The following is a 15,255-nucleotide window of genomic DNA, read 5'->3' on the forward strand; positions in this document are numbered from 1 at the left end:
GATGCTCATTAAAATGCTCTCATTCCGTTGGTAAAGCTGGGGGATAGAGGGGGGGGTGATTAAGCCATATGAGCTGAGGAACACGCACAGAAATGTCCTAATGAGTCCAAATGGGACCTTGAAAACACACTGCAACCAGCTCAGAACACAGGGCGCAAGGTTCGGAACCCATCTGCACAAGGGGATATTTAGATCGAGATAACTACAGTTTTAAATTCCATTATCCTGAGACAAAATACAATAGCAGGATGTAACCAAACTTGGTGGGGGCTGCTTTTCGATTGTTTCAGGGTGTAATATCTGGGTCAACGCCGGATTTGTCCTGAAATGACTATATTGGATTTTATTTGTAGCTTAATGAGCATCCACAGAACTAGTGCTTTGTGTATTCGTACAGCTTCGCCTGGAGCGTTGGCTATCTATAATTAGCGTACAGAGGTACACCTGTGTTTACTGTGCTGTGACATCTCTGAGGAGCTATGCTTCTGGGTAAAATAGCGAAGAAGCAAACAAACAAGTGAAACAGGTAATTGGCAAAGAACAGAACATGGGGGTCATGTGGTTAGGTTCTTTTTCGGTTTGATTGAAATGTGGCACATTGACACGCTTGCCAGGGGCGCCAGCTCGAGGCTCTTCATGATGAAGAGGGGATACATGAGGTCAGGTTATCGGGTGAAAGTCAGGTGTTCATTTGGACTGCAATTGAACAAACGAGCAGAGGGCCAGTAAATTCCAGATTCATCAGTGAATCACGGTCGGAATGAGCAAAAGATTTGGCTCCTTCTAATTTCAATTCATGGTGATGTTTACAGTTCAACGCATGTCTTGCTGCGTTATGCACACACTACACAACGTCACAACCCCCAGCTGCTCTGCCTGGTGTGTGACATCACCACCACACGACCTCTGACCTGAGGAAAGCTTGATCTCCAAGGCGGTGCGGATCAGCGCCATCAGCGTGGAGGTGAAGTGCACTGTGTTGTCGTCAGCGATGGGCATGTTCATCTTCACCAGGCGCTGAAGAAGAGGAGGAGGAAGAGGAGGTGGTGCGGGTGGAGGAGCAGGAGGAGCCGTGGCGTTGGTGGGGGTGGTTGGTGGAGGAGTAGAGGTTAGAGGTTAGACCCAGCGCCGGCAAACCTCACTGAGGTATTTAAATGAGTGTGCTGTTGGAAAGTGATGTCTCACTTTGTGTCTTGGTTTTCATAAAACTCAAACTCAAACTGTAGAACCGGTCATGCATTTTAACAATTGCAGTTCCAATTCAAAGCAATCAGGATAACAGGGTGGAAGTTGGGTGGATGGCTGGGTGGGTGTTTATAGGATTCAGTTCAGCACACAAAAAGCCTTCTCAGCAAGCATGAGGAGACAGACCACACAGTGACATCACCGCTAACGGCAGAGTCTGCGACAAAGCACAACACAAGTCAATAGTGCACCAAACCAAGGCCGAAACAGAGTGGAAGAAGAAGAAGAAGAAGAAGAAGAAGAAGAAGAAGAAGAAGAAGAAGAAGAAGAAGAAGAAGGCGAGACGCATAACCATGGCGATGCCTCGAACCGGCCCTGGAGCTCCACTCTGTTTGCCGGCCAAGGCACGGGCCGTGGAACGGGTGTCTATGTGGACCACTACCAATAGGCGACACCCAGCGGTGTCCAGGCATTCTAATGACCCGGCCGCATGTCTGCATGCACGGTACCCTGTGGGGGTTGAGCTCCGCCCGGCATGGAACCACTCGACAGGGCATCTGGCGACACGGTGCGGTGCAGATTGACGCAGAACAGGAGCTCAGTGCAACAAAGAGGACAGTGTGGAAGGCGCCAACCAAACACAAACCCACACAGGGACGCACCAGCCCGCAGTCAACCATAGAACAATAAGAGCTGCACAATTTATCAAAAACGTTCACACTGACGGTATTCTTGAGTAAGGATTGAAAGCCGGTTAATTGATGGCACTATAGTGGACGAAATGTTATTAATTGTTCATGTTTGATTTCTAAATGTTCTTTCATTTATTTGTATTAACATCAATATAATTAGTAAATTAATAATGAATGATTGAAAGATGTACTATAGTATTGTCATGTATTGTTATTTATTCTGAGGAAATCTAAATTGGAATACAATGTGTGACTATTGTGCAGCCCTGACACATACGGACACAAACAAACAAGTCCCAGGCCCGCAGACAAAAAACATAACACAAGCCCACATAAAGCACGCAGGAGCAAATCTAACATTGGTTTGACAGAGGAGATGAAAGAAAACACTATGGCTGGGGGTGAATAGCAGAGACAGACTGGTGTTTGTAGAACAGGAAAGCAACATATAAGCTACACATTAAGCTAACTCGGACAGCTCCACCAAATCAAACCACTAACTAGGCAACAGGATTTAGAGCAGTGTTTTTCAACCTGTGGTACATGTATCACCGGTGGTGTGCATGGGTACTGCAGCTATTACGTGGGATTCTCTTCAAAAATACACATTTATGTTTATAGAAAATAAATATATATATTATTATAAATGTTCTCAAGTAAAGTAAGCAGTTATTATATTATGGCTTGCTATTTCAAATATAGTGTCAACTTTTGTGCATTCCATCTTGTTTTCCATTGTAATTTTATCCATTGATGTTTTGTGTTAACTTCTGTTTGCTGAATTACCCACTAGCAGCATAGCTGTGCAGTAATGCTTGTGTTCCAAGGGGGCGCTGGCCATTTGTGCTCTAAGGGCCACTAAAGTTATCCTAAAGAGAGACTTTTCCAAGCCGATATCAAAACATTCTAAAAAAGTTATTGTAAATTATAGGCGCTGTACCTAACCAACTGAGCTTTCAGAACACGAAGCAGGCAATGCCCAACAACTGGGCACAGGTGTTTAATTAGATTACAGTAATATGAATTAAAAAAAAAAGCAATATCAAACAGTGAGATCCGGGGAACACTGCACTGCAGAGCACAGACAGCTGGCCAAAGCTCAGGCCAATGGCGATGTGGGTTGTGGATCACAGGGGAGAGCGGGGGGGGGGCGCGGGGGGGGGGGGGGGGGGGGGTAACGGGTGAGGTTGGGTTAGGAGGGGGTGAGGTTTTGGAAGAAGAGGTGGATCTACCTTGTACGCGACTCTTGGCGGGCATTTCTTTCCCAAACCTAAGGGCGGGGACATGTGGAGCAGCATCTGATACATATCAAGGTACTTGATACGCCCACTTCACGGGGTCAGGGGGCAGCCAAGATGAAGACACACACAGGGACCCAACACAGACGCATGGGGGGGTTGGAGAAGGAGGACAAAACGATGGAGGTAGAGACATGGAAACAATAAAAAAGACAGAAATCTGGCGTTAGATTTCCGACGGTGACATGTGACGGAGATGCAATCGCCTGCCTCCACCACTGCTGCAGGGCTGGAGCAGAGGTGGTGGGGTGGGGAGGAATGGTTCACTCAGGATCCCTGGGAGGAAACACAGAGATGGTGAGCTGGTCTGGAGATGACATGGGGGGAGGGGGGGGGGGAGGACAGGAAGTGGTGGGGAGGTTGTGTAGTAAGTTGGTGTGGTTCTGATATGGCCCAACCCCAGATCAGAGGGTGGTGGAGGGGTGGGTTCTGTAGGGGTGATGGGTGAGGAGGGTCGGGATGTCTGCTCTCGGGGACATGCCAGCCGACATCCCTGGATGTTTCGTTCTGCCGGATCCACAGCGACAAAGCTTTCAGTGGCCTATCCCCAACCGTTCCCGATCAGATCCTTTCTTTTGAAAACGTACGCTTGAAAGCATCTCATTTAGAGGATACACCGATGTTTTTAAAGGGACTACGGGTAAGAATCCGATATTCCTTCTCATGACTGACCACTTAGTCTGTCAGCGGAACGCAGCCTTCTTGAGCTTGAAATGTGTAATGGGTCCATTTCTCGGCAGCTAACTACAGAATTATACAAACTGGCTAGAGCTAGCTCTTATTTAGGGCTCTTAGGATTGCGATTGGAAGTTACTTCCTATTTTATGCCCGGCAAAACCATCCAGGTTCAAATACAATATAAATCTACCGACAGGTTGTTCTACACAACCTGTTCATATATTGGCAATTTTAATTGATTTATGCAAGTATAATCTTACATGTAGTCCATTTGACGGCACTTCAAGTGAGCAGCTTACGAGAGATGAGAGGTTGGGGATCAATGGCCTTGAAAGCTTTGTTTCTGATCCAGCCTCATTGACCGAGGCCAGTCAGTCTGACAGGGGTGCGGGTGCTCGTTCATTGGTGCACAGCCATTGAGAAGTACACAAAGCACCCTAGGTGACGGAGGTGGCTGGTGTAGGTTGCAAACCTTGTATGCTACCCTATTAGGGCAGTTCTTCCCTAAGCCAAGAGGGGGCGATATAATGCGCAATAAATTGTACATATCCTTATAGGAAATCCGCCCGCTGTAAAAACAAACGACAACAAGCAAACATATGAACATAAAATGTTTCAGCACTGCATTAAAAAACAACAAACAGCAACAAACAGTTGGTCCAGAGGCACTGAACAACTGGTTGAAAATGCTGTTCACAGTGTTTCATTGTACCAGTAGTGACATGGTTAGAGAAGAACGTTCAGTGGAAAAAAGAGAGACACCTGTTGTATTGGGGTCATGGAGATCTAAGACCGACTTGTGGAGATGTACACACATTTCATAGACATCCATCAAGGTAAGTGAGTGTTTGTGAAAAAATACATCAGAATGTATAGTCTATACGTTTAGTATTTGAAGGTGAAGAAGGTACCTATTGACATTGTGTATACAGACTGTAGGAACTGCTATCAGACTGTAAGTACTGTTCTCTGAGTATTGTAACTGTTTTACGAATGTATGAACGGGAATATGACTGTAGCTATGATTTTAAAGGGTGGTCTCGGACAGTTTATACAGTATACACTGTTCTTCTGACTGTAAGTCCAGCCTCGGGAGGCTGGCGTAACATACCAGGCAGCGGGGTCGTACTCGGCCCAAACCCTGATAAACTCGTCCAGGTGATGCGGTCCCAGGATGGACGAGTCTCTGGTCAGGTACTCAAAGTTGTCCATGATGACCGCCACAAACAGGTTCAGCATCTACATACACAGTTGGATTTAGACGGTACTTAGTGTATATATGGTGTTGTTTGTGACTGTAGTAAGTGTGAACAGTGTTGTTTCTTACTGTAGTTAGTGTGGACGGTGTTGTTTCCGACTGTAGTTAGTGTGAACGGTGTTGTTTGAGACTGTAAATAGTGTGAACGGTGTTGTTTTCTGACTTTAGTTAGTGTGGATAGTGTTGTTTCTGACTGTAGTTAGTGTGAACGGTGTTGTTTCTGACTGTAGTTAGTGTGGACGTTGTTGTTTTCTGGCTAGTTAGTGTGGATGGTGTTGTTTCTGACTAGTTTGTTTGGACAGTGTTGTTTTCTGACTGTAGTTAGTGTGGATGGTGTTGTTTCTGACTTTAGTTAGTGTGGATAGTATTGTTTCTGACTGTAGTTAGTATGGACGGTGTTGTTTTCTGACTGTAGTTAGTGTGGATGGTGTGGTTTCTGACTGTAGTTAGTGTGGATAGTATTGCTTCTGACTGTAGTTAGTGTGGACGGTGTTGTTTCCGACTGTAGTTAGTGTGGACGGTGCTGTTTTCTGACTGTAGTTAGTGTGGATGGTGTTGTTTCTGACCAGGAAGGAGCAGAGGAAGATGAAGGAGACAAAGTAGAAGTAGGCGAAGTCGCTGCCACACTCCTTGGCTATGTTCCCTGACCCCGGGTCACACGCCCGCCGACTCAGACACGACAGCATGATCTCATGCCAGGCCTCTCCCGTGGCGCTCCTGTTTGGACGGACAGACGGATAAAGGACAACTCGCTGATACACAGAGAAAGATAAACTACACTTAGGCACAGGCGGATATCGAGAGCTCAACATTGATCTGACTACCTGGGTAGAATGTTTAAACTATAGCTTTCAATAAGAGGCAAGGTGCAAGATGGTTATGATGTTCGACTCCCAGCAGAAAGGTAGAACAAGATGCCTCACACACACTTGTTTTTGGTGAGGTGTTTGGTGATGTGTCTGGTAGTGTGTCGGGTGATGTTTTTTGGATGATGTGTCTGGTAGTGTAGGTGATGTGTGTTTTTTGGTGATGTGACTGTCGTGTCTGATGTGTTTTCTGTGATTTTTCTGTCTATGTTATTTTAGTTTTTAGTGTCATGCGATGTGTCCCGTGAAGTTATTTTGGTGTTGAGCCCTGTGATGTGTCAGTTGATGTGTCAGTTTATGTGTCAATCAGTGTGTCTGGTGATGTTCCTGATGATGTCTTACCTGAACAGCAGCATGAGGGCTTGCAGGAAGGTGCGGAAGTTATTGTGGTGATTTATGGCCGTGTCCTCGTTGAGATCAATGTTCCCGAACACCTACACACAAACACACACACGCACACGCACACACACACACACAGCTTCATAAAGTGAATTTGTGAGAGAGTCTATCTGTTCTAAGTTAAAGTCAAAGGTTTTCGTCTCGGGAGTGTAAATATTATTTTCAAGCTGATTTGGCGATTGGCCAATTTTGTTCGTAGCCAAGGCCAAGGCTGGCTTCGCGAGTATATGAAGCAGCATGATATCAGCGAATAGACATGATATTAGTGAATCTTCTTGATATCAGCAAATCAACTTAACATCAGTGGATGAGAATGACATCAGTGAATCAAGGTCAGATCTGTCAATCCTGTTATGTGAGTTTATGGGGAGTGATAATACGTGAGCTCTCTGACCTGCATGCCGATGATGGCGTAGATGAAGAAGAGCATGGCGATCAGCAGACATACGTAGGGCAGCGCCTTTAGAGGAAGAGGACAAAGAAGTTTAAACAATTTTTTTTTACTATCATAAAATACGATCACCTCCTAATTTCGTGATACTGCAGTGGTTTTGTGGTGTGTGTGTAGAAGTCAGACACCATGGTACACTAAGGGGAATTTGTGTGTTTGCATGCAACGCAGATACGCATTTGTGTGTGTTAGTGTTAGTGTTAGTGTGTGTGTGTGTGTGTGTGTGTGTGTGTGTGTGTGTGTGTGTGTGTGTGTGTGTGTTAGTGTTAGTGTTAGTGTTAGTGTTAGTGTTAGAGTTTGTTTGTGTGTGTGTGTGTGTGTGTGTGTGTGTGTGTGTGTGTGTGTGTGTGTGTGTGTGTGTGTGTGTGTGTGTGTGTGTGTGTGTCTGTGTGTGTGTGTGTGTGTGTGTGTGTGTGTGTGTGTGTGTATACCTTGAAGGACTGGACAAAGGTCCACAGCAGGATCCTGATGGTGTAACCCTGTCTCAGCAGCTTGATGAGCCGAGCCGCCCGGAACAACCGCAGGAAGCTCAGGTTCAACAGCCGATCCTAAGGGGAGAGAGAACATAACAACACACTGTCAGACCGAGAAAGGGAGAGAGAGAAACACACCAAAAAACACTGGAGTGAGATGGAAATTCACTCACCGTGGTCTATGGGGACGGCATTGGGGCAGAAGAAGATACAAAGAGACACCCACCGACAGAGCGCGAGACAGAGAAGAGGGAGACAGAGAGACATTGAGAGAATGAGGAGGAACAGGACAGGAGAGGCAACATAACAGCAACGGTCAAATGGCACGGTGATCGCAGGCTGACAACATACACACGTCACATCGCTAACATGAATTAAACCATTTAACATATAACACAGTTAGCTGCACTGCAAATTGCATTTGAGGCTGGCTGTACCAAGCTTTTTCTCCCCGACCAATGACAATTCATGTTTGTGTGATGAATTCACGTTCATAAGATGCATCAGTGGAGTTGTTATGTGTTCAAGTTTATGAGATGCATTAGTGGGGTTGTGATTAATTAATCTTCATTAGCTGCATAAGTTGGGTTGTGATGTGTTCGTGTTCGCATCCCCCTTGCTAGACTGGTTACGCAAGCATCGCGTCACGTAGCCTTGCGCTGATATGTAAGGAAATGCTCCCACTTTAATCGCTGAGAGCTGCTACACCAAATTATCATTTATTTTTTAGCAGACCTGCAGCAAAAAGCTGAAAAAGACTTCAATTCTATCTTTACCCCCGTCGACACGGGCCTCTATGAATAAACAACTGTCGTTATATAGCCCCCCCAATATAACTACAAGCCTGTGACCCTCCGCAGACAATGCACCTCTTGATAATTCACATCCTCACATCAGTTTAGATTTGTGATCATGGACGAGGTGCTGTTGATAGTCTAGGTGGAGATATACAGTGAGGTCCTTGACCCCAGACATTCTTTAGAGAAGGACCACGGAGGAATTTGGTTGGAAGTTTGGTTAGCCCGTTAAATGACTAAATATGTACTGTATGCGTTATCCATTTGCATGATTGTTTGACACAACATGAATAAACATATATAGCTGGGCACTCAAAGTTGTCTATTCTATTCCTCCTACACGCTCCTCTTGCTCCTGAGGAGACACTGTTACGTGTCCTGTGAAGCAGGTCGTAAAGGAAACGCGGCAATATGCGAAGCGACGCACGGGACGTGACTCAATACAATGCAGCACGACGCGACGCCTCCTTGCTCAGTTTAGCCCCCCCGGGGTAAGGTGCAGGGGTTGGAATGCATTGATGTTTGTGTGTTGCGTTCGGGGGGGTCTCGCACGTTGATTTCTGTGACCAGGATGTCTGTGATGCTGCCAAGGACCGTCACAAAGTCGAAAATGTTCCAGGCGTCCTTCAGGTAGTTCTGGGGTGGGCGGGAAAACAAACAACAACAAACAACAATGAAACCAAAAAACGTCATTCTGGTTAAAGAATACAAACAATCTGATTTACTGCAGGACCAGTGGCATCTCTGGTGGTGAGATGGAAACATGAGATGTCACTCATCCTCCAATGAGTTACATCACTTTGCATCAATTTGAACCAATCAGCAAATAAGTATTTGCGTAGCCTGTGATTTGTGCCTCTTACATTTGATCAGTTCAAATTAAAGTACATTACACACATTAAAGAATGTACACGAAGAACCCATACAGAAAATGGAGAAACTTAGAGAATACACATTTAGCAACCTACACAGCTTTGACGCAGGCGCCAATAGCATTAGCTCTTAGTAGCAGATTTAGACATTGCATAAAATAATTCCTTCAGTTTCAAAACTACCCCCTTACATACTACATCTACTTCAACCATGTTGAATAATTCATCTCTGAGACGGGACTGACCAATGGGCCGAAGGCGATGATTTTGAGGATACATTCCATTGAGAAGAGGGCGGTGAAGACGATGTTGAGGTTCTTCAGCATGGCCTCGTAGAACGGAGGAGCTCCATGGAACTGGTTTCAAGTGTATTTGTCATATGGGTATTAAAATAAAAGGTAGAAGTCATGAATGGCTTTGAAATGCTTTCAGGCATCTGTGCAACAGGTAACAAACAAAAAGTGTAATAAAAGATAAAGATAATATACACAATAAAGAAGTTTTAAAATAAGCAGACACACTATAAAGTGCAAACTGTTGGCAATAAAATATTGTATAGCAGATGCTAACTAGAGGCACAGGAGAAGACGGAGTGATTCCATTTCATCATTATTTCACCAAGCCCAATCCTTGTAATGTTAATGGCATCCTTGTCAGTCAAAATGAAGCTCTCTTTTGCTGCCGGCAGCGTCGTGCGTTAAAGATGGATGAGAACACATCTCTTATTTATTTCACCGAGGTGTCACAGAGCTTTGCCTGGTCAGGACCTTCAGCAGCTGCTAAATAAAACCCTCCCGGGCAGTCGGCGCTATGCATGATTGAAAAGCCCCGTGTGTGTTTGGCCTTGAGACGGAGTTGGAGCCGTGTGTGGACGGGAGGTGTACCTTCATCATGAGCACCACGGTGTTCAGGGCGATCATGATCATGATGGAGTACTCGAACGGCGGCGACACCACAAACTTCCACATGCGGTACTGGAAGGAGTGCGTGTTCTGGGGCATGTAGCGCGTCAGCGGCTTGGCGTTGATGGCAAAGTCGATGCAGGCCCTCTGTGACAAGGGAAGCAGGGGAGCCATTCAGGGGGACACGTTTGTGCATTTAGAATAGCAGACAGCTTCATCAAAGCGGTTATCAAGTGAGGCAGGTGATTTGTTTAAGAAGAAATTTGTGTCATATTTGTTGAAATTGTCTTAACATCCCTGACAGCAATTAATTAATCAAATAGAAATCCACTATCTAAGGCCAATGCAGGCATGTAATAAGCACATTTATTGAACCTATTCACCTGAATGAAAGGTTTTGATGGCCTCCCTGTCTTTCTTCCTACCTACCCGTTACCTGTGAGCACTCTGCCCGGGTTCTCATTGTGCATAACCAGGGTCTTCCATGAAGCATGGCAGACCTATTGCTAAAACTAGCAAGCTAGAAATGGGTTTTGGGGGAGTGGCTTTGGGTGGAGATCTGAAGGGAGGGATTCGATTTTTCCGTTCTCTTTTTCATTCAAAATCTAGTTGACTCCGGCTCTGGTCTATTGCCTAACCTCGCTTCAAGGAGAATCCATTTATATTTAGTCAATTAGCATAGGCTTTTATGTAATGCCAAAAGTGAAGCTAAAACACAATCAAAATTGGAGAAATGACTTGAATAAATCCAAAGTTCTGCACAACCAAGTTTCTGAAAAATCAACTGGACAGAGAGTAACTATCGGAACTTGAACCCGAGGTCAGCAGAATTTCAGTCAATTTATCGTTTATTTATTAGGATCTCTACGCAGAATCCCCAAAATGGAATCATAAGTAGAAGCAGCGCGGCCATAGACGCCCACCTTGGTCCTCTGGTGGCTAGTCCACGCAGTATAAGTATAAGTTTAATTAATTCACATCTAGCTCTCGTACCCTGGGGCCAGCTGGCTGAGACAGTGCAGTATAATGATAGCGGTAGATAGTGCAATGTTTGTCAAACTCTACCTCATTCTTCTCCAGGCTGCACTCAGACATCGCCTTGTCTCCCTGCTCCTGAAAGGTGATGATGATGAGGGCCACGAAGATGTTGACGAAGAAGAAGGGGAAGACGACAAAGTACACCACGTAAAAGATGGAGATCTCTATCCGGTAGCCCGGGCTCGGACCCTGGTCCTCAAACGTGGCGTCCACAGAGTGCTTCAGGACCCTGGTGAGAGAGAGAGAGGGAGAGAGAGAGAGAGAGAGAGAGAGAGAGAGAGAGAGAGAGAGAGAGAGAGAGAGAGAGAGAGAGAGAGAGAGAGAGAGAGAGAGAGAGAGAGAGAGAGAGAGAGAGAGAGAGAGAGAGAGAGAGAGAGAGAGAGAGAGAGAGAGAGAGAGAGAGAGATTCAACATTACCCCATGAAACTCCTTCAGGCTACTTCAGGCTATCGAGCACAAAAAACAGAACAGAACAGGTGTCACAGTTACTTCTTTCACTTCATTCACCCATTTGGCATATATTGAGCTTATTATCCACCTATCAACACTCTGTTGATAGGTGTTAGGGTTGTTTAGAGTTAGGGTTGGGTTAGAGTTAGGGGTGGTATAAGTTTAGTGTTAGGTGTGGATTTAGTTAGGTTAGGGTAAGTTTAGGGTTATGCTAGGGTTAGGTTACATAAGGTTAGGGTTATGGGTTATAAAGTGATCTCTTTAACCATTTGTGGAATCATGAAGTCACCATGAAACAGACATTGAAAGGGAAAGGGCTGTGCGTGATACATCATCATAATTTTTGGGTAATTTTTAGGTTTTGCTAAAAACAACATTGCAGGAATTGGCGGTGACAAAAAGAGACAATCTGTCACAACCATGAAATGATAATGAATCCAAAAATGTGACGATAATGTAACATATTTGTGTTTGCCTTCATGGTAAAAGCAGAATAATTAGTGGTATCTAGTAAGATAGACATTGTATCTACATATTAAGTGCTGGCACAGCTCCTTTACAGGTTAGATCACAGACCAACAGGAGAACAAAGACAACTCTTGTAGAGACGTAATAAGCATGAGATTAGTGTTCAGCGCTTGTTATCAGCGCTAATTAATTAATAAATCCACTCACTGCTGACCATGAGCAAAGTCGCTTGAACTTCACACAGCCCAATAAATTTTAACGCTGACATCAGAAACATTCAATCACACCTCATTCGTCATCTGTGAAACATTTAAATTTGTTTGAGATGCTAACTAAGTAATGGCATATTTATAGAGCCCTTCAAACAAAAGGCCATTCACAGTGTTTTACAACCGCAGGAATACAAATGTTAAACCCCAGGCAAAAGGTGTTGACATGTTTGATATGCTATGCTAGCAGATTTTGCACCGATTTTTTGCCTATAGAACATATAAAGCAGCGATGTCTGGAAGGGTGTTGTTATTGGCCTTTATAAAACAGTTGTTGAACACTCAATTCTGGTCGGTCAATAACATTCCAAGGTTGTGCATTATTCTTCAATAACAGGACACCCTTGCATTTAAAAATGTGCAAATCAATGCGCTATTAAAAACAACAGTCAAATAGAGCCATCGACCAGATGTTTAGTTTTCAACGCATAAACCGGTATGCTCAAAGCACAGCGGGAAATATTTTCAATTCCGCTTATTAAGTGATCAAACCTGATAATATGATAGATGAAAGTAATATTTAATTGGGGTGTGAGGTGAGCGGGGCTTGGCGTCTGCTGCCGACAAGGGGCGGGGCAGCTTGTTGCAGTAACAGACGAAGCTCTGGGTGGTTGCTTAACGAGGTAAATTAATGTAAATACTCATTATGTTGTGCTCCAGCCCACAGTGAGACTGGATTTATACGATAAACTTCCAGTGTGTCGGCAGGACACTACATTGTTTGCCAATCCCAAGCATTCTCCTTGCTATAAATAACACAAATAATACCCAATGATAACCAATATTGCATCACCACCCCCATCTTACAATATTTTACAACAAGGTGACTCAACGGCATGGTTTACTCCTTATATAGCAAGCTGTGGCTCAACGGTTCTAAGTTATAAAAGCTACAAACAATAGTTTAACTTTAGGAATATTCTTCGTCATCGATGCTGGTCAGCGTGCTATCCCCCCTTTGCGTGAGTGGCAGCAGAGACTAAAATGTACCCCACGCCCACACTGATCTTACGTTGGCCAGCCCTCTCCGGTGGACACGGTGAAGAGGGTGAGGAAGGCCCACAGCACGTTGGTCGTAGTGGAACTCGTACTTCTTCCACTCCCTCGGCATGGAGGCCACCTCGTCCTTATCGTAGTCCAGGAACTGACCTCTGGAGAGGAGAGGGGATAGGAGATGAGGAGGAGGAAGAGAGGAGGAGAGGGGACAGGAGGAGAGGAGAGGAGAGGGGAGGGGAGGAGAGAGGAGGAGAGGAGATGAGAAGAGCGGAGGAGAGGAGAGAGGAGGAGAAGAGCAGAGGAGAGGAGAGGAGAGGAGAGAAGAGGAGAGAAGAGGGGTGGAAAGGAGAGGAGATGGGAGATGAGGAGAGGGGATGGGATATGAGAAGGAGGAGAGGAGAGATGAGAGGGGAGAATAGAGGAGGAGATGAGAGGAGAGGAGGAGGAGAGGAGGGGAGGAGATGAGGACGGAGAAGAGAGGAGAGGAGAGAAGAGAAAATGAGAGGAGGGGAGAAGAGGAGAGGGGTGAAGAGGAGAGGAGAGGGGAGGAGAGGAGATAAGATGAGAGGGGAGATGAGAGGCGGAGAGGGGAAGGGAGAAATGGAGAGGTGGGAGAGGAAAAGGGAAGAGAGTAGAGGAAAGGAGGGGGAGAGACAGGGGGAAGAGAGGAATTTATTTGTTTTAAACAGAAGAGAAGGAAAGAAGAGAAAAGAGAGGAGAAGGAAATAACCACCCAAAAGGTGAGGATAGTAGAGAAGAAAAAGAGGACAGGAGAGTATTTAATGATGAAGTGTAGCACGAGGAGCTAGGGAGGGGTACCACCGACCTGCAGTCCTTCTCCAGGCCCTTGGACTCGTCGGTGCAGTAGAAGAACTTGCCTTGAACAGCTGCACGGCAATGACGGCGAAGATGAACATGAAGAGGATGTAGACGATGAGGATGTTCAGCACGTTCTTCAGAGAGTTCACCACGCAGTCAAACACCGCCTGGTGGACACACACACACACACACACACACACACACACACACACACACACACACACACACACACACACACACACACACACACACACACACACACACACACACACACACACCGCACACAAAACATACAAACACAAGATACATTAGTAAAGGTTGCATACATTTTGTAAGGAGATGTTTATCTATGTAAATTGCTTTGCAGGTATGCATAAGCCTATGTAAGATGTTTATTACTCTCTGTTTTTCCATTCTGAACCTGGCTTGAGCTGAGCAATTGTAGCAAATAATTTACTCTGAGATCAATCAGAATCGATTGAGCAATCATACACAAGACCAAACACAAACACACTTGAGACAAGAAACCGAAGTCAATATATGCAAATATTTAAACATAGACAAACACGTACACGTGTGTGTGTGTGTGTGTGTGTGTGTGTGTGTGTGTGTGTGTGTGTGTGTGTGTGTGTGTGTGTGTGTGTGTGTGTGTGTGTGTGTGTGTGTGTTTTCGTGTGTGTGTGTGTCATTGTGCACAATGTGTGTAGTGGATGTTTGGTGTATACCTTGAGTTTGGGAGGCGCTTGATGGTCTTCAGAGGGCGAAGGACTCTGAGAACTCGGAGGGACTTGATGGTGCTGATGTCTTTCCCTTTGGTCCTCTGGAGGTAAACACACAGAATGAGATCCAGAACCCCTAGAACTCACTAGAACCCCTAGAACTAACTGAAACTAACTAGAATCCCTGGGGCTCACTAGAACCCCTAGAACTCACTGAAACTAACTAGAACCCCTGGAGCTTACTAGAACCCGTAGAAATAACTGAATCTAACTAGAACCCATGGAGCTCACTACAACCCCTAGAAATTGCTAGAACCCCTGGAACTAAGTAGAAACCATGTAACTCACTAGAACCTGGAGAACTCAGTAGAACCCCTGGAATTAACTAGAACTTACTAGAACATGTATAACTCTACAGATCCATTTGAACTCCCAAGAACCCCCTAGACCTACCTAGAACCCTTTGAACTGAAAGGAACTAACTTGATCTCACTGGAAACCCTGGACCTCACCAGAACCCCTTTCACTACCTAAAACCCCTGGAACTCTCTACCCGCAAACATTGAAGGTTTCAAAGTCTTAACAGAACAATCAAATAATAAATAAATGATGTGTCAATAGGTTT

The 15,255-nt window shown here is 45.1% G+C and overlaps 1 protein-coding gene across 1 annotated transcript in view; it reads right to left on the minus strand.

The window, feature by feature from the left end:
• cacna1ba (calcium channel, voltage-dependent, N type, alpha 1B subunit, a) overlaps positions 1 to 15,255 on the minus strand; it is an 86,612-nt gene that overhangs the window by 16,669 nt on the left and 54,688 nt on the right. Inside the window, 17 exon segments of the mRNA XM_060053463.1 lie at positions 912 to 1,017; positions 3,110 to 3,206; positions 4,965 to 5,092; positions 5,678 to 5,828; positions 6,320 to 6,411; positions 6,771 to 6,836; positions 7,259 to 7,375; positions 8,650 to 8,733; positions 9,215 to 9,325; positions 9,854 to 10,018; positions 10,937 to 11,138; positions 13,109 to 13,167; positions 13,169 to 13,247; positions 13,919 to 13,973; positions 13,976 to 14,205; positions 14,637 to 14,766; positions 15,124 to 15,131. Coding sequence (XP_059909446.1) covers positions 912 to 1,017; positions 3,110 to 3,206; positions 4,965 to 5,092; positions 5,678 to 5,828; positions 6,320 to 6,411; positions 6,771 to 6,836; positions 7,259 to 7,375; positions 8,650 to 8,733; positions 9,215 to 9,325; positions 9,854 to 10,018; positions 10,937 to 11,138; positions 13,109 to 13,167; positions 13,169 to 13,247; positions 13,919 to 13,973; positions 13,976 to 14,205; positions 14,637 to 14,766; positions 15,124 to 15,131 — 1,880 coding nt within the window.

This window comes from Gadus macrocephalus, chromosome 6, assembly GCF_031168955.1.
Source record: "Gadus macrocephalus chromosome 6, ASM3116895v1".
Lineage (NCBI taxonomy): Eukaryota > Metazoa > Chordata > Actinopteri > Gadiformes > Gadidae > Gadus > Gadus macrocephalus.